This window comes from Urocitellus parryii, chromosome X (genome assembly GCF_045843805.1).
Source record: "Urocitellus parryii isolate mUroPar1 chromosome X, mUroPar1.hap1, whole genome shotgun sequence".
NCBI classification, from domain to species: Eukaryota; Metazoa; Chordata; class Mammalia; order Rodentia; family Sciuridae; genus Urocitellus; species Urocitellus parryii.
The window spans coordinates 126,181,819-126,200,701 of NC_135547.1; the positions used below are offsets into that span (position 1 = coordinate 126,181,819).

At 40.6% G+C, this 18,883-nt stretch overlaps 1 protein-coding gene across 2 annotated transcripts in view; it reads right to left on the bottom strand.

Annotated features, from left to right (window-relative positions):
- Clcn4 (chloride voltage-gated channel 4) overlaps window positions 1–18,883 on the bottom strand; it is a 72,273-nt gene that overhangs the window by 25,653 nt on the left and 27,737 nt on the right. For both annotated transcript variants that reach the window (XM_026395141.2, XM_026395142.2), the window contains exons 4-8: window positions 18,356–18,455; window positions 11,858–12,045; window positions 8,731–8,853; window positions 1,577–1,783; window positions 1,381–1,461 (exon numbers count right to left, since the gene is read on the bottom strand). In XM_026395141.2, coding sequence (XP_026250926.1) covers window positions 1,381–1,461; window positions 1,577–1,783; window positions 8,731–8,853; window positions 11,858–12,045; window positions 18,356–18,455 — 699 coding nt within the window. The remainder of the gene's footprint in view (window positions 1–1,380; window positions 1,462–1,576; window positions 1,784–8,730; window positions 8,854–11,857; window positions 12,046–18,355; window positions 18,456–18,883) is intronic.

The window sequence follows — 18,883 nt, forward strand, 5'->3', positions numbered from 1 at the left end:
ATAGATACTATATTGATTAGATACTAATCAATGTAGGTTTGAGTTCATATTTTTCTTTCTTTTTTCTTTTGTCAGGGTATTGGACATTGAACCCAGCAGTGCTCTACCACTAAGCTACATCCCCAGTCTTTTAAAATTTTGAGACAGGGTCTCACTAGTTGCCAAGGCTGACCTCAAACTTGCAATCCTCCTGCTTCAGCCTCCTGAGTTGCTGGAATTACAAGCATGCAGCACTATGCCTGGTTTGAGCTATGTTTTAAGAGAAGTAAAGAGCTAGGGGTGTAGCTCAGTGGTTGAGGGAACACTCAGCATGCTCGACACCCACCCAGGGTTATATCCCCATCACTGAGAGAGAGAGAGAGACAAAAATATTTACTCATAATATTGCCAATAGTGTTCACAGCACATAGGTCCTCCAAAATGTAAATAAAACTCTGGATTTGATTCTATAGACAACAGAAAGATGAAGGATTGGAAAATTCTGGCCAGCAATATATATATGGCACACGAATTGTGAATGGTTTTTACCTTTTTAATAGTCAGAAAAGAAAAAAAGCAACTTATGACATGAAATATCTATTCAAAAGAAGAACAGTTTTTGTGCCATTTGAGAATTACATGAAATTCAGATTTTGGTGTCCACAAGGAAAGCTTTCAGGGCACATAGCCATGCCCACTCATGGAGGCACTGTCTGGCTGCTTCCCTGCTACAACAGCAGAGTTGACTGGCTGTAGCAGAAATTGTGTGGCCAACATAGCCTAAAATAGTTATTGTTTAGCCCTTTTCAAAAAACATTTGCCAATCATACGATTGATCCACTCAGGTTTCAAAAACAAAATAGAACCCAATTTGGTTATGAGAGAGAAGATACTATAAATCTCCCCCCAAATTATATTGGCAATATTTTTTATTGGAGCTTTATGGTTATACATAGTAGTTGGGTTCATTATGACAAACTCATACATGCATGAAAATCAATTTCAGTTCATGATCCTTCCCTTTTCCCTCCCAATTTCCCTCCCCTCTCCCTTCTCCTTCCTTTACTCTACTAGCCTTCTTTTCACTCAGCTATTAATTTGAATTTGATTGGTTGTTATGTATTCTTATCCTCCCCCCGCCCTTTCCTTTATTTTACTCTCGCTTCTGCATGTGAAAAAAAAAAAACATTCAAACTTTAAAGAGTTTATATCACTCTTTAAAAAATACTTGAAAACATATCTAATGGTGGAAATTGTGGCTCCTCAGTTAACTGAAGGAACCTTATTCAGTACTTCTGTGAGTTTAATCTCCCAAGGGTAGATGAAGGCTTTCTGCTCTGCCAACCACCCACATATGCCTTGCCACTCAAAACCACAAATGCCCTCACTGCCCCTTCTCACCTCCTCTAGACTGAACAGTACACCTCCGATGGGAGCACCAAAGGCCACAGACACTCCAGCAGCAGCAGCAGCTGAAAGCACCTGCAAAGCAAATCATTATAAGTATGCTCTGTGCAGGTGAGCCAAAGGCAGGGGTCAGGGAATCCAGGGCCCTGAGAAGAATCCTTCCCCACAGATGGAAGCTGAGCTGGCTCACCTCACGCCTTTTGCCCTCATTTTTGCTGTACTTGGAGAACAGGCTGCTGAAGAAGTTGCCACAGCAACAAGCCACATGTACCAGTGGCCCTTCCTTCCCAAGGCTCAGGCCAGATGATACAACCAGCACCAGGGTGACTGTCTTGATTAGCAGGGTCCATTTCCCCAAGTAGCCCCTGATGATAAAGCCACTCAAAATGGTCTTTATCTGAAACAGAGGACAGAGAGCAAGGGGGATTGAAAAGCTTCCAGCCATAGGTAGAAAAAGAGCTGTAATGCATCCAAGATAGATTCACTAAAGCACATGAAGAGAAGCTATCTTAGTTTTTGATGTGTCTTCAATTTGATATTATATTAACAAAAGTTTGAATTATGGTAGTCCCCCCACTTACCCACAGGGATATATTCCAAGACCCCCAGTGCATGTCTGAAACCTCAGATAGTACCAAGTCCTATATATACTATGTTTTTCTCTATGCATGCATACCTATGATAAAGTTTAATTTATAAATTAGGCACATAAGAATTTAACAATAACTAATAATAAAATAGAACATTATATCAATTAGAACGCATTTTCTGTTCATGTCTCCCACCCAAAAATGTAATGGCTTTTCTATTTTAACTAAGCATTCATCTACAACTTATGACCATAACTTTTGCAGTTCTAGGAGCAACAGCAAAATCAGCATGAAATGTTTTTTTCCTCTTCATAATTTCATGGGCAGAAGATTCATTCTTATCATTGAGTTTAACAACCTCAGCATACAATACTTTTTCTTTCCATAAGTCAAGAACATTCACCTTTTCACTTAAAGGAATGACTTTACAACTTCTCTTTGGAATATGCAAATTGTCAGCATCACTACTCTTATTCTTTGGGGCCATTATTAAATAAAATGAGAGTTACTTGAACAGAAGAACTGCAATCAATCTGATAACCAAGATAGCTATTGACTAATGCGAGGGTAGTGTACTCAGCATAGATAGACTGGATGATTTATGCTCCAGACAGAATGGAGAGGAGGATAGGAGTTTTAATAATACTATCCAGGACAGTGTACAATCTGCTCTCCAAATTTTTCCCTTCCATCAAATCCTACCCTCTTGTATTGGAAAAGACTGAATACAGGGAAACATCCTGCTCCATTTTCAGACTTGCTCCACTTCACCAAATAATGACTTTCTTCCTATAGGCACATATGAGCCTTTGTGTAATACATTTAGAATTCAACTGGATACTAATCTTGGTGATTAACTTTGTATACTGAAGTCCACTTCCCTAAATGGTATTTTTTAATTGCTTTTATTTTTTAAATACATGACAGTGGAATGCATCCCAATTCTTATTACACATATAGAACACAATTTTTCCTATCTCTGATTATATACAAAGTATATTCACACCAAGTTATGTCTTCATACATGTACTTTGGATAATGATGTCCATCACATTCCATCATCATTGCTAACTCCCTGCCCCCTCCCTTCCCCTCCCACCCCTCTGCCCTATCTAGAGTTCATCTATTCCTCCCATGCTCCCTCTCCCTACCCCTCTATGAGTCAGTCACCTTATATCAGAGAAAACATTTGCCACTAAATGGTATTCTTTTGCATAGATAGAAGCATCACTGATAGCAAAATAACTTCTACCTCCAACCTCTCTCATACTTGGCTAAAATGGAGTGAGTGTTCACTGCTAAGGTGGCAATTTGCAAACCTCTAATCATAGATTAATTAGATAAGAATTCAGTGAAATTACTGGTCAATTTTGTTTTCCCATTGTGTAATACATGATGGTACAATGTTATCTCTTATCAGTGTCATTTACATAACTTCAAAATGCCTCCTTCTGAGCAGTGCTCTGCCATCTAAGCAATTCCTCAAATAGCTATGAAAATCCTTCTCAACCTTGATGCTCATCAGAATTACCCAGCAAGTTAGGAAATATTGAGAATTGGCTCTCACTGCAGAGATCTGCTATAGTTGATCTGGGGTGCATCCAAGTATAGGAATTTTTATAGCCTTCCCAGGTGATTCTAAAGTGCTTCATTCCTGAAAAGAGTAATACAGCTATTCCTAATTTCTTGACATTTCAGGGACAGCCCTGAAACACTCTATTTTTTCACTAGCTTTTTCTACTGAACATCAGATCAACTTTGGTGATTTTGGAAAGGTTATTGAATGAATCCTCTAATTTTAAAGGTCTGTGGACAGGACCATTTTCACCTCAGGAATTATTGATAGAGATATGTTTCTTAATTCAAGGAGAGCAAGGAGGGGTGAGAGTGAGGGGAAGGGAAAGGAGAGAGCACACACTTGCACACACGCACGCACTTGTGCATTCCCAAAAACTCTGAGAGCTCCTTCCTCTAGAACTTACATGAGATCTCTGAGCCATAATCAGAGAGTATTTTTTGAACTAGCCTTGAACTAATAGCAGACCAACTAGCAGTGGTTAAACTAGTATTTAACTAGTGGTAGTTGAACTGATTGAGCTTGTGCTCTGGGGAATCTGAGATCGCTTTATTTAAGGGATGTTTTATTATGCCTGCCACAATCCTGCCCTTTTGTGTTGCCTCAAATAAAATTATCTGTAATTTTTTGTCAGTTAGTTAATGTGGATTTGGACCCCAGGGTACAGTTTAAAAGCGTAATACCATTTAGAATATTACAAGCATCGAAATTACCTGAGCCTTTGCCAGCCATGACATGTGGCGAACTGAACAGTGTATTAGGTATTTTATAATTCTCTAAAATGATTTTATAAAATTGTCATGATCAAATTAGGAACTAAAGAAGGCAAATTCATTCCCAGTAGATGCCAAAATCCAATCATTTGCTTTAATTTGAATTCATAGAGACTGAAGCAAGCAGGGCTTTAATGCAGTGGATTTGTGACTGGGTGATGTTACCCTTAAAACCAGAACCCTTTCTGATTGATCAATATTTGCACAAGTGTTCATGTTTTGTAAGGAACAGAAACATCAACTTAGAATAAGTTCTGAGAGGGAGGATGAGCACTTTTAGAAACGTGCCTTGAGTTGGGGCATAGCTCAGTGCTAGAGCACTGCAGCCTTATGGGAGGGATTTCCAGCTTTGAAATGATAACAGTGAAAACTTTGCTACTGATGAGTCATAACCATACTTAATTACAAAACTTCCATTGGTTCCTGATACTTGAAAAGATTGAGGTGAAAACTTTTATAAATAGAAAAATGAATCTATTACACACTTACCTATGCTTAAAAGAATGTTGATAAAAGAAGCACCCACAAACCCACTACCAAGTAGAAGAGATAAAAGAGTGAATTCCCTGTTTGCCTCCCAAATGGAACCTTCCTCCTTTCCCTCACCTTTTCTCTGCCTTTCTTTTCTCTTTTTGAGAGCAAAGTAACAGAGTAACAGGATTTATTAGAGTAATAGAAAGAAAGCAGAGCTACCAAAGAGGGAGGGGTCCCAAAAAAGGGATGCCCTCTCCTCCTTTCTTGACCACATTAGCACATATGTTGTTTCAATTTGACTGTTTGTGGACTTTATATGACTACAATCATATTTTACATATTCTTCTGAAAATTACTTTCTTCACATGACCTCATATTTTTGTCAATATTTCCTGTACTTTTGTCACATAAGAAACTTAAATGCTCAACTCAGTATTTGACTCCTTTTGAGTTCAGCTATCTCCGATAATGATGCCCACTTTAGAGAAGAAAAAGTCACAAAACCCTCAAAGACAGAGCTCACGTTTGAGCTTTCTCTCTCCATGAGCCACACATCTCTGATCCTTAGAGGGTGAGGAGCCTGCCCATGGTGTCTTATGTTGCTGCTTTAGATTTTCCAATTCCCCACTGACCATCTCCTTATTTTGGAAAGGCCTGAGTCAAAACACTGACTGGTGGGCACTGGGTTCATAAAATGGGATGCCAACGATGATCTGTCCTTTTTATTGTCCAGGGTGCCTTAGGCTTTGGGCACCACATAAAATACAGTCACTTTTATATAACACCTGATTTAAAAATGCAAATTGGTCCCAATGCTATTCATATATTAGAGAGAAACTTGAGCATAAAGTTTGTGCCTGTTAATACACAATTTCCTCCAGAAAAAAAATATGAGGTGAATGCAGAAAACTGCACCCAGTTGAACAGAGCCATGTAGAAAAACACAAATTGCACATATTTCACACATGTACCAGTCCATGTGCTAGCCATGACTGTCTATACCTGACATCACAACTTCCCCTCTGATTTCAGATCACCCTCAGTTATGGTTTGGATCTGGAATGTCCCCCAAAGGCTAACTGTTCTAAGTTTGGTCCCCAATTTAGCAATGTTCAGAGGCAGGGGTCTTTGGGAAGTGATTGGATCATAAGGCTTCTAACCTTATCAATGGATTAATCCATTAGCAGATTGATAGCTGAATGGTAGATGGTGGAAACTGTAGGAGGTGGGACCTACTTGGAGGGAACGGATCCATGAAAGCAAACCCTTGAAGACTATATCTTGTCCCCAGCTTCTTTCTTTCTCTTTGATTCCCAGCTGCCATGAGCTGAGCAGCTTCTCTGCCATGCCCTTCTGCCATAATGCACTGTCTCACCACAGGCCCAAAGGAACAGAGTCAGCTTATCACACACTGAAACTTCTGAAACTATGAACCAAAATAAATATTTACTCCTTTAAGTTGTTTTCCTCAAGTCACAGTGATGAAAAGCTGACTAACATACCCTCCTTCCACCCCTTCATAGGAACTCATATGCTGCATCCCTTCTGATACTCACTTCCATAAACACACATCAAGTTTTTTTCAAGAGTGAAACACAATCGATCAACAAATATATGAAACAATATTCAACATCTCTAGCAATTAGAGAAATGCAAATCAAAACTACTCTAAGATTTCATCTTACTCCAGTCAGAATGGCAATCAAGAATACAAACAACAATAGTGTTGGCAAGGATGTGGGGAAAAGGTACTCTCATACATTGCTGGTGGGACTGCAAATTGGTACATCCACTATGGAAAACAGTATGGAGATTCCTCAGAAAACTTGAAATGGAACCACCATTTGTCCCAGCTATTCCACTCCTTTGTCTGTATCCAAAGGACTTAAAATCAGCATTCTACAGTGACGCAGCCACATCAATGTTTATAGCAGCTCAATTCACAATAGCTAAGCTATGGAACCAAACTAGGTACTCTTCAACAGATGAATGGATAAGGAAAACATGGCATATATACACAATGGAATATTACTCCGCCTTAAAGAAGAATGAAATTATGGCTTTAGCAGGTAAATGGATGGAGCTGGTGCTGAGCAAAATAAGCCAATCTGAAAAAAACAAAAGCCAAATGTTTTCTCTGATAAGTGGATGCTGATCCATAATGCAGCCGGTAAGGAAGAATGGAGAACTTTGGATTGGGTAGAGGGGAGTGAGGGGAGGGGAGGGAGGGTGGGGGTAGGAAGGATGGTGGAATGAGACCGACATTATTATCCTATGTACATGTATGATTGCATGACCAGTGTGACTCTGCATCACATACAGCCAATGGAAGAAATTGTGCTCCATTTGTGTACAATGTGTCAAAATGCATTCTGCTGTCATGTATAACTAATTACAACAAATAAAAAAAATAAGTGACATATGTATTGTAGAATTTACATATTTTTTAGCCATTTGACATGTGTACCACTGCATTACTACTATTTTTATTTGGGTCCTAATTTTTAAATCTGTGTCACTGGGGAAATTTTTTTTAATGCTATTATTTTAATAATGTCCTTCATGATACAAATTTTTTAAATTCTTTTTCCTAATTGCTACGCATTGCTCTGTGAGCTTTACACACATTATCTCATTTAAAACTCAAAATGGACCCAAAAAGTAGAGTGGAAAAGTCTAATGGTTGTCTTCCACTGGGGAAGTTTTTGAGTGTTGTGCCCTTCTAGCCCATTTTCCCCATAAACCCATGGTTTCTACAGTGCCATTCTGCACAGCAGTAATTTTTCAGAGTACATATGTCTCATTATAGCAGAATTGGCTGCACTGAGGAAACAGGATGGTAATACAGCTTGTTTTTTTGGTTCCTGAAGCAATATGTTAAAATAAGCCATCAAAATTCAGTATGGCATATTGACTGTTTCTTCTCTTTTCTGAAATGAGACCATGTTGAATTTTTCCTGTGACCATCTTTTAATCACTCCATCTCTTTCTGTAAACTAGCTGGATAATAGTCAGTATGGGAAGGCACCCAGAAGGGTGTAGATCCATTGCCACGACTAGCCCATAACTCCATCTCTAAACTCACTATCTCCACTGCCTGTGGGCATTGCTGAAGTGCCAAGCCAAAGGAGAACTGAATTGCATTGATTAAATGAAAATATAAGAACTTCAAACATTATTTCTGGCTAAAATTTTCATTGTCTGGGCTTTTTTGGGAATCAGCTCAGTTATCATTATTCTGCCCAGTCAATCCTCCTAGCTTTCAAGTTCAGTCTCAGGTATTCTTGTTGATGGATGAGGTCACTTCCCTCCTACCCTGGTCACATAAAAGCGCTGAAAACTATTTACAAGAACTCTAAGTTCACAGGGCTACATTCCTAGTACATGCACTAAAAGAAGAATTAATTTTTTCAAGATTGCTATTACCTTGTCACCAGAAGAGCAAAATGTGGCAAAGGAGTTTGATGTTCAGTAAATGTTCTCAGCAATGATCCTCCAGTATTGTCTGTTTTCACATTACATGATAAATGCACTTATGAGTTATTACAGTGCCAGATTTATGTAGATGGTTAATGAACTCTGATCTCACATGCTACAAAAGTTCAGTCTGCTTTATAAAGATAGGCATTTAATCATCTAAGACACAACAGAGCAAAAATCCTGAAGATAGAGTATTAATCCTGAAGTCAAATTTCTGAGTTCAACTCACAACTTACCAGTTTAGTGACCTTGAGCATGTTACTTAACCTGTCTAGCCTTTAGTTTCATTGACTGTTAAATGAAGACTGATAGTACTTACCTCACAGGCTTATTGTGAGGAATAAATGTGTTGACAGATGCTAGATACTTGAAACTGTGCTTGGCACTACAGTGCTACACAATTATTTGCTACTCTTATTATTGGTACAAAAGAAATTCAACCACAACTCACCTCTGGTATACCAGAACCACAGGCATATGGCGCAAATACACGCACCAGAGAGACTGCCAAAAATGCAAACAGCAATGCCCACAGGATGTACATTAAGTAGTTCAAAATGTAAGCGCTGGCACCCTAAACAACAGACACAAAACAAGAAAGAAAACATGAGCCACAGCAGACCTGAGCAACTACTCAACCCCACACCCTCCATCTTGAGATGGGACTGAACTGGTTTGCCCTGTCCCACATAAACAAAGGGGCCAGTGTTGGATTTGTCATTTTTTGCTATTGCTACAGTCACTACACACAAACAGCACCCAGTGTTCCTCCAGGAGTTGTTTACACCTACCTTCCACTGGGTGAAATTTTTGCAGTAATGGAAACCATGAATGCTGCTGAGTTGTAATTACCACTTGCACTAGAGTTAATAAAAGGTGTGACACAGAAAACTCTGCCTCCAAGACTTGGGAAGATTTGTTTTGTCTTGTCTGTGGTGGGTTGGCCTCTCCTAGCTTTCATTACAGCCACACCCATACCGCAGCAAGACACTGCATTGCCAATGAGTAAGCTTCAGAACTGTGTTTTGGAAGACGGCTCCTCTAAGTATGGTTCATGGACCAGCAGCATCAGCATCACCTGGGAGCTTATTAGAGCGGCCCCACCCCAGAGCTGCTGAATCAGACACTATGGGCTGGAACTCAGCTCTGTGTGGTTTAACAAGTTCTCTGGGCGATTCTCATGCACACGGACATTTGAGAGGCACAATTTGAGTGGAAATGCTTGATCATCTCCTTCAGAATAATTCACTGAGCCATTTACTCCAAATTATCTGATGTGTGGAGAATGGTTTCTCAACCAAAAACACAGTCTGGGGTCTTTGGGTCAAGGACCTGATCTGCTGAGTGGAGACCTCATTTTTTAGACCTCAGCTTCTATTACCATCTGGATTACTCAAGTGAGGGGGAAAGGAAAGAGAGATCACCTACAAGTTTGGCCACGGCCACAGCCACATGTGTGCCTATTAAAAGCAACAACATGTTCCTGGAAGCTGCACTGCAAGCACATATACTCACACCCTATGTGGTGAGCAATCAGACTGAGGAATACCTTTCACCCACTTAAATATGGACTTTTTGGGGAAGCTAAAAATAACTTCTCACTCTTGCAAACAGTAATTCTTTGAATCAAAGTATAAATCTGAAAATCAGTTGAAAAGATCGACAGCCATATTTCCCCTCAAATGTATATTGTGACTATGAGAGAAGAAATAAAATATGGAAGCCAGCCAATCCCGCCTGCCCACTACCACCAAACCAGGTAGAGAATTTCTTTTTGGAAGTAATGGAGAGCATTGAGAATGTGTGAGATTTCAAGATCCCTGTCTACTTATGAGATGTGAAAGAATAAATTTTCAATTCCTCTGAGACAGAGGTTTAGCAAAATGGCAAAGTGCATTCCAAATGTCCTCAGCTGTGGTAAGTGAGTCAGACAAGAACAAAAAAGTGGGGAAGGAAGGAGATGTACGAATACAATACATATATCTTCCAAGCATAGTTCTACCTTGAAGAGTCCTCCCAATACTACTAACGTGAAGCTTGGCCACTAAGTGTCGTCACCTGGCTTTCTGATTCATCAATGACCCCTATTCATTGTGGTAACCACTGAATTTAGTAAGAAGTTAACCCTTTCCAGAGCTAAGATTTTTATAAAGATATGAGGCCATAATTGCCAAGAAGATAAGCACTGGATCTGTGCATCACCATAACATTCTCTATGCCTTAGACATTTTCTTCATAGAAGGTCCAGAAACATCCTCTGTAATGCAGTCATAAAATGCAATGGGGGATGATAACTGAAATGACAATGAGATACCACTTCCCACTCACTAGGCTAGGAATAATAAAAAAAATATTAGCAAGTGTTGGCAAGAAGGTAGACAAATTGGAACCCTCATATACTGCTGGTGGGAATGTAAAATGATGCAGCCACTTTGGAAAACATTCTGGAAGTTCCGCAAAAGATTCAACATAGAGTTCCCATCTGACCCAGAAGTTCCACTCATACCCTAGAGAAATAAAATGTATGTCCATGCAAAAATTTGCATACAGATGTTCATAACAGCATCATTCAGAATAGCCAAGAAAGTGGAAGCAACTCATGTTCATCAACTGATGAATTGATAAATAAAAAGTAATCTATCCATACAATGAAATATTGTCCAGTCATGAAAAGGAAGTACTGGTTCATGCTACAACATGAAGGAGCCATTATTCTCAAGGGACACAAAGGGCACATTATACGTGATTCCACTTATGTGAAATGTATAGAAGAGGCAAATCTATAGACAGCTAGTAGATTAGTGGTTGCCTCAGACTGGCAGGTTGGGGGAACATGGGAGTGACTACTCATGGGTACAGGGTTTTGAGGGAAGAGGTAATGAAAATGTTCTAAAATTTGATTATGGTGATAGTTACACAATTCTGTGAATATACTAAAGGCCATTGGATTGTACATTTTAAATGGAAGAACCATATGAACTGTAAAATATCTCATTAAAGCTGTTATTTTTTAAAAATGTAACATCTTTTCTCCTCTATTAGAAGGCATAAAAATCAGCACTAGTTCTTTAGCATGATCAAAAACCACCCTTGGTAAGAAAAAGGCAGACAAAAGGCTTTTACATACATAAAGAGATACACACACACACACACACACACACACACACACACCATGTACATAAAACAGTAGAGAAGTATTTTCTTCCAAGTGAAGTTTCAGAAGTAGCATTAGAGCTAGAAGAAAACAAGCCATCCTAGAATTACACCAGGGACATCTTAAAACTGAAAGCAAGCAAGCACAGTGGCTGTGCCTATAACCCCAGACACTTGGAAAGATGAGACAGGAGGATAGCAAATTCAAGGCCAGCCTGGGAAGCTTTGCAAGAAACTACCCCAAAATAAAATAAAAAGGGCTGGGGTGTAGCTCAATGGTAGAATGCTTGCTTAGCATGCACTGGGCCCTGGGTCCCATTCGCAGCACTGTGGAAAAAATAAGGAAAAAGAAGGTAGAAAGCATGCGCATTCACGTATCACAGACTGGTGGGGATTCCCAGCCAGGCCCCTGCACAGACACCCACCTCTGACTGATTCACCAACAACTCTGACCACTTCTGCCACAGGGGGCACTTGTCCCTGTCCTCAAAAGTAGTTTCATTGGATGTCCAGCAGCACTGCTCATGGCTGTACCAGAAGGCAGACAGGCAGACTCCTTCCTTCAGGTCCGTCATCCAGTCGACTGCAAGATCGATGACCCCAGCCAAAGTGCCTAGAAGAAGCAGCACAGCCATTTAAAGGAGTTGCTCCACAGGGCAAGGAGACCATGCAACAGACAGCAACCAAGAACATGGCAGCCACAAAGGCCCAGGCACCAGAGAGAACATGAGCATATTGTAGGGCCGCCACTGGCATTGACATAGGAAACCTCTTTCGTTAATCAGCAAGTCACCTGAACACCTGTGGTGTGGGCAAGGCAGTTCCCCCACTCAATGGGAGATACAGAGGACTTACTGGCTTACACCAGGTAGGATACACTCTTATCTCACATTACCAGGGTCAAGGGGCTTTGGGAATTCATCCCTTTCCAAATTTTCAAATAGGGAATATTCTCCATAAAAGATAAAACCCTTTCGGTGGCTGCTGGGGCAGGACCTTGCAATCACACACAGTAACAATTTCTCACAGAAGCATGCTAATTCAGACAAACTGGAGGCACAGCAACAATGCCAGCCTCACACCCTAAAATGAGTAAGGCTTTGCCACCAAATACAAACTGCACTCGAGAAAACCATATTTATTAGAAGTTTCTGGACTTTTAAAATTATGGATAAGGGATTGTGGGTCTATACAAGTCAAAACTTATTTTAAAGGCTGTTGGAAGTGGGATAAAATAGAATGTGCAGTTGAGTGGCCCACAAAAGGCTGCCTCAGGTCTCTTTCCAGAATCACCCATTCTAGTCTATTATAAAAGCAGTGCGTGTTTTCAGGCTTCTTAATACTTCAAACTTTTACTAGATCCTTATTACAGAATTGGTTCCACATCACTGCCAAAGGCATCCACACCAGCACTCCCCTCCTCCAACACTGGAAGCTGCCTGACTCAGTTCTAGGACCCTTCCCTGCTTAGGCCCTGGATCTCCTTCGTCCTCACTTCTTAACACCTCCCCTTTCCCCTGCATTTCACCCCTCCCTTTCTGATGGCTCCTTCTCATCAGCATTTAAGCTATAAGAAAGCAAGCCCTTCCTGGTCCCACTTTCCCATCCAGCCATCATCCTATCTCATTCCTTCTTTTCTCAGTCTCATTTCCCCTCAGCCTAATTCGTTCCCTCCGTCTATCAGGAGAATCCTATGCAGCTAATGGCAAAGGCCTGTGCTCGTCTTTATCTTCTAGAAAAGAATCTACAAACTACAACCCCCACAGGCTGGATCTGGCCCACTGACTGTTTTTGCAAATAAAATTTTATTGCAACACAGTCATACCATACAATTACGTACTGACTGTGGCTGCTTTCAGGCTACAGTGGCAGAATTGAATTGCTGAGGCAGGAACTGTATGGCCCACAAAGCTGAAAATATTTACTCACTGGCCTTTTAAAGAAAAAGTATGCTAAACCCAGGTTCAGACCTCTCAGCATCATTTGACATGCTAACACCCCATTCTTCTAGAAATGCCTCTTTCCTTGGCTCCCACAATATTGAACTCTCCTGGTTTCCTCCTAGTTATCTGTTTTTCTCTACCTCCCCTGATCTTTCCTACTCCTCTAAGCAACTTCTAAAAGGTTCATTTCCTCAAAACTTGACTCTAAACATTTCTCTTTTTATACTGAGCTCTCAACCTTGGCAACCTTATTCACATCCTTCCATTTGCTACTGAGCTACAATAACTACACAACCCAGCTGCCAGTCTCCAATGCACACAGCAGACATCACCAATCAATTGTGACACACTCCACTGGATTCACCTTCACAACCCTTTTGACATGCCCATGGCAGACACCACTAATTAATCATGACCCACTCTATGGACTCATTCTCACAGACCTTTTTAATAGAGCCTCAGGAATCAAAACCAATGAATAGGAATCAACAAAGGACAAGAGTATAATTGCCTTTTGGGTCTATTGGCTATCTCTGCTCCAACTCACTGCTTCTAATGCTGAAATCAAGGAACTTTTCCCTAGCCTCAGCACTGTTCCCAGCTGGGAGGAGATGCCTCCACCCAGGGACTTGTCCAACTAGAAACCTAAATAAACATCCCCTTTCCAGGCAATCATCACATCCTCACAATTCCTCCTCTGAAATCTCTTTTAAATTGTTCCATTTCCCTCCTTCTCCGCCACTTCTGCAGCCATTCAGACCAACATTCTGGAATCATTTCTGGCTGGGTTGTACAAGGGTTTGCTCTCTGGTCTCCCTACTCCATCCTTGCTCCCCTCCAATAGGTTCCCCACACTGTGGTCAGACAGGCTTTCAAAAACTCCAATCTAGTCCATGCCACCACACTTCCCACATAGAGGAAACCCTGCCATAGTTTCCCATCATTCTTGGGAGAACACCTAAATCCTCAACAGATCTCAGAACCTGTCAGTGGGCCACTCATCTCTCCAGCTTCATCTTTTTCTAGCACTAACCCCCTATGACCTGCCCACTTAATGTTCCTGAACCATGCCAGGCTGTCCTCTCTGCACCACCTCAGCAAGCACTGCAATCCCCCTGACCAAGCAATCTCCTACTTATTTTCCAGATGCCAGAATTCATATCACTTCCTCACAGAACTCTTCCCTGATTTCCTAAGTCTGGGTTAGGTATACTTCCCAAGTACTGCTGTGGCAGTCTGTCCTTCCCCCATCACCATATTTCTCACATCCTGATATCATGATTAGCTAGGTGTGTGTGTGTGTGTGTGTGTGTGTGCGCGCGCGCGCGCGCGCACATGTGTTTGTACTTCCACTAGTTTATAAGTGGTGGAGGAAAAGGTTTCGCTGTATAGTTTCTGTGTCACAGGGTAAGTCAGGTCAGTCATCCAGACCCTCTATCTACTTCAAGTGGGCACAGACCCTATCTGCCCTATACATGGTAATATCTGTCAGGTGCACAGTTGGAGCTATATATTCATGCTAAATGAATGAGTGTGATGTGTAAATGAATGGAAAACATTTTTTAAAATCCTCAGATCCATTCATTCACTTAAAAGAGTGTTTATTGATCATCTGCTTACTATGTGCCAGTCACTAGCCCATGCATTGTGGATACAGCAGCAAACAAAACAGAGCCAAGTCCCTGTCTTCATGGAATTGCACCTTTTTTTTTTTTTAAAGAGAGAGGGGGGAGAGAGAGAGAGAGAGAGAGAAATTTTAATATTTATTTCTTAGTTCTCGGCGGACACAACATCTTTGTTGGTATGTGGTGCTGGGGATCGAACCCGGGCCGCACGCATGCCAGACGAGCGCGCCACCGCCTGAGCCACATTCCCAGCCCCTGGAATTGCACCTTGTAGAGGGAAAAAGACACTAGGCAAAACACGTACATCAGGGGCTCCATTAGAGGACAATAAATGCACCTGGTGTGAGTGGCTCCCAGCAATTTGGGAGGCTGAGGCAAAAGGATCCTAAGTTCAAGGCCAGCCTGAGCAATTTAGCAAGATCCTGCCTTAAAATGAAAAATAAAAAGTGTAGAGATGTAACTCAGTGGTAGAGCGCTTGCCAAGCATGTGTAAGGCCCTGGATTCAGTCTCAAGTATGAGGTGGGGGAAAAGTGATAAGTACTAGAGAGAAAATATAATACCCTAAAATGGTGTAGCCACCTCAGGAAACAATCAGGCTGTTGCACATAATATTAAACACAGAGTTACCATTTGACTAAGCAATTCCATTCCTAGGGATATGCTCAAGAGAAATGAAAACATTCATCTACACAAAGACTGGTATACAAATATTCATATCAATGTTCAAAATAGCCAGAAAGCAGAAATAATGCAATTATTCATCAGTGGATGAAAGGTAAACAAAATGTGGTCTATCCATACAATGGAATAAATATTTGGAGATAAAAAGGAATGAAGTACTGATACATGTTATGACATGGATTAACCTTTAAAGATTATGCTGTGTGAAAGAAGTTAATCACAAAAGACCACATTGTGTGATTCCATTTATATGAAATTTTCAGAATAGGCAAATATATAGAGACAGAAAGAAGATTAGAGGTGACCCAGGGATGAGAGGGGAGGCTGGCACTTGATAGTTAAAGGGTCTTTTAGGGGCAATAAAATCATTTTAAAATTGCTCATAGTGATGGTTACACAACTCTGTGAATACACTAAAACCAAAATTCTACACATAAATGGGTTAACTGTATGGTATGTGAATTATATTTCAATAGAGTAGTTACATACATACATATAGCAAGTAAGGGGGATAGGATAGGCTCAGAGAGGGAAGGATGTGATTTTTAAAGAGATCAGAAAAAGTTTCAAATGGAAAATATTTGAACAAAGGTGTAAAGAAGGCGAGGGAAGGGTACTTCAGAGATGCAGAGTCAAAATTCAATGATCAGCCCAAATTGCATCACTTTTCATTCATTTATAATCACATTATTCCACACCCAATCTTTCTTGCCAGTCCTGGTTCTGACTGTGCTCTGGTCGATCCTTAGCTTTGTTGCATGATACAACAGCGACACCCAGTGGTGTCTTCTGACAAATGCTCTGCAGAGGAGATACAGCTGCACTTCCCCATCATGGGAGTCCAAATAAAATGGTCAGGGTGCCTGTGAGGGAAGGACTGGCCAGGCACTGCGATGCCTGAGTCCTCTCCACCAATAGAACAGTAGGGGAAAGGCACAGCTCACTATATTTCCCCTCGATATGCATCCAAATCAAAAGAACATTTAAGCCACCTTTGTTCTCCATATCCTCCCATTCCTGCCCTCCTATATTCATCTGCTGGTTTGCTCATGGGATCTGCTTCCTCTGTGGCTCTCATCCCTGGCTTCACGTCAGAATCATGGAAGAAAAAGGATGGAGTCTGTACTTAATGCCAGGAAGTCCTCTCCGGAGAGGCTGTTTAATTGAAGCCCAGGCAGCAGTATATATATCTTTTAAATTCCCCAGATGATTCCTCCTAAAAGAACTGATGGAAATTAGATCACAAGTGAAGCCAGCTGGTCAAAATCAGATACATTAAAGATATCCCAATGGGGTCCCTAGATTAGTCAATAAATCTAAGCTGTGCCATTTACTTTGGCAAGATGCCAGAATATCGATACTGAGTCCTTCATTTCCCCTATTAATTTCTCCTTCCTAGGAGCCAAGAGTAATGATACACTGCAAGGTTTTATGAATTTCTTCTACATAAAGGCATCAAAATTCACAACAAGCTCCCACTCTGCCCACTTTCAAAGGTCTTTATAGAAGCAGTCAGGTAAAATTGGTAGCAGAACACTATGTCCCCAAGACCAATTCCCTTTCTTGGTGGCTTTAATCATCATACACTGGAAAACACCACCCGGGGGAAAAAGGATGGAACTGAAGAGACGGATAAACAGTCACTGTAACTAGTAGGAAAGCAAGCTACCCTCCCTACCTCAGACATTTCTTCTAGGCTCTTTGTGGAACATGGAGGCAGCCCAAGCAGACAGACCTCTTGCCTAGCAACCATGCCCTGCCTACAATTACCTTTGGCATAAATGAAAGATTCCCCAGCAATCAAAATCCTCTGTAATCACAAAATTATATCTGTGCCCTATTAGTGTTCTTTCTTAGAGAACTTACTATATTCTGCCTGTATTATAGTCAATTTTAAAATCTTAATTATTAGATTGCTATATGTAGAGGATTTTTATTAAGGGGCTTTCTATATGTTGGGCTCATTTTAAAAAAATTCTTAGACATTAACCTTCACAGCCTCTTAAAGGAAAATAAGTTTCAGGCAACAATTTCCATGGAGAGCTGGTACATTTGGTTTGAAAAGGACATGTTTTCCCTCCAAATAGTCATCCATTTACTTTGAAACATCTACTGCTCACAAACATGGCACTGGGATTACAAAAATGAAGGACGCACTATCTCTGAGAGTCAGAACAATGTAGGGGATGGAGGTACACTGCCTGGGCCCACCTCAGATATTGTGGGTATCTAGCATTATTTTGAATGCAGTAGGACATTTACAGTTCATTTCAGGGTTTACCAGTAGTAGTAAAAGCCAGTCTCCTATGGTGTTTGGTGACTAGAGATAAAAATATTTCCATATTTTGCTGCTTCTACATAACCAAGTATAACAGATGTGAACTATATACTTTCAGCAAACTATAGTGTGGTAATCACCCACTGCTCTGTGTGGGAAGGGCGTATCAATGCTAAAATCACAGCTCTCCAGAAGCTATGTCTTGGGTTTGATGATAGATTTTAAGCTAAATATATGGTCATGTACTTAGCTCTTAGATATTTCAAGTAATAAATTCCTTGTGTTGGGGGTAAAAGAGAAACACTCCATACTCCAAATATCTTCCCAAAGAGTTGGTGTTTAGAGTTTCAGCATCTCCAGCTTTCCCTGGGAGTCCTGCATACCCTTCCACGTACCTGCCAACAGACCAATGAGCAGCATCACCACCCATCCTGACCATGCATCCAGCAAACTCTTGATGAACTCCCATATGGACTCCTTGCTTTTGCTCGTTATCTAGAAACAAAGCAGACACAGCAGTTGATTGGAACACATTTTCTAATTCATGCTTCTTCCCTAAAATGGTTTCCTTGGGAAACAGAGTGATTGAGAAAATGAATGTAATTAAGCAACTAAATTCCCAGTTACATTATTCTTTCAGTAATGTACCACAGTGATCGAATGGGCTTTCTAATTCACAAAGCTATAAAGATGCCATAATAGTCTCCAAAGAATTGGAGGACCAAAAAATTCACTTAATTAAAAAACATACTAAATATTATTTGCTCTTTGATTATTTAAAATCCATTCTGAAGGGAGACATTGATTCAGAGTCACCAGTTTGAATGTGAGTTACTACTCTAACTTATGTTTTAAGGTCTGTTCATTGAAAAGTCTATTAAATAGGCTTCATTTCGTACTTTTGTTTTCAAGGTTAAATTTTA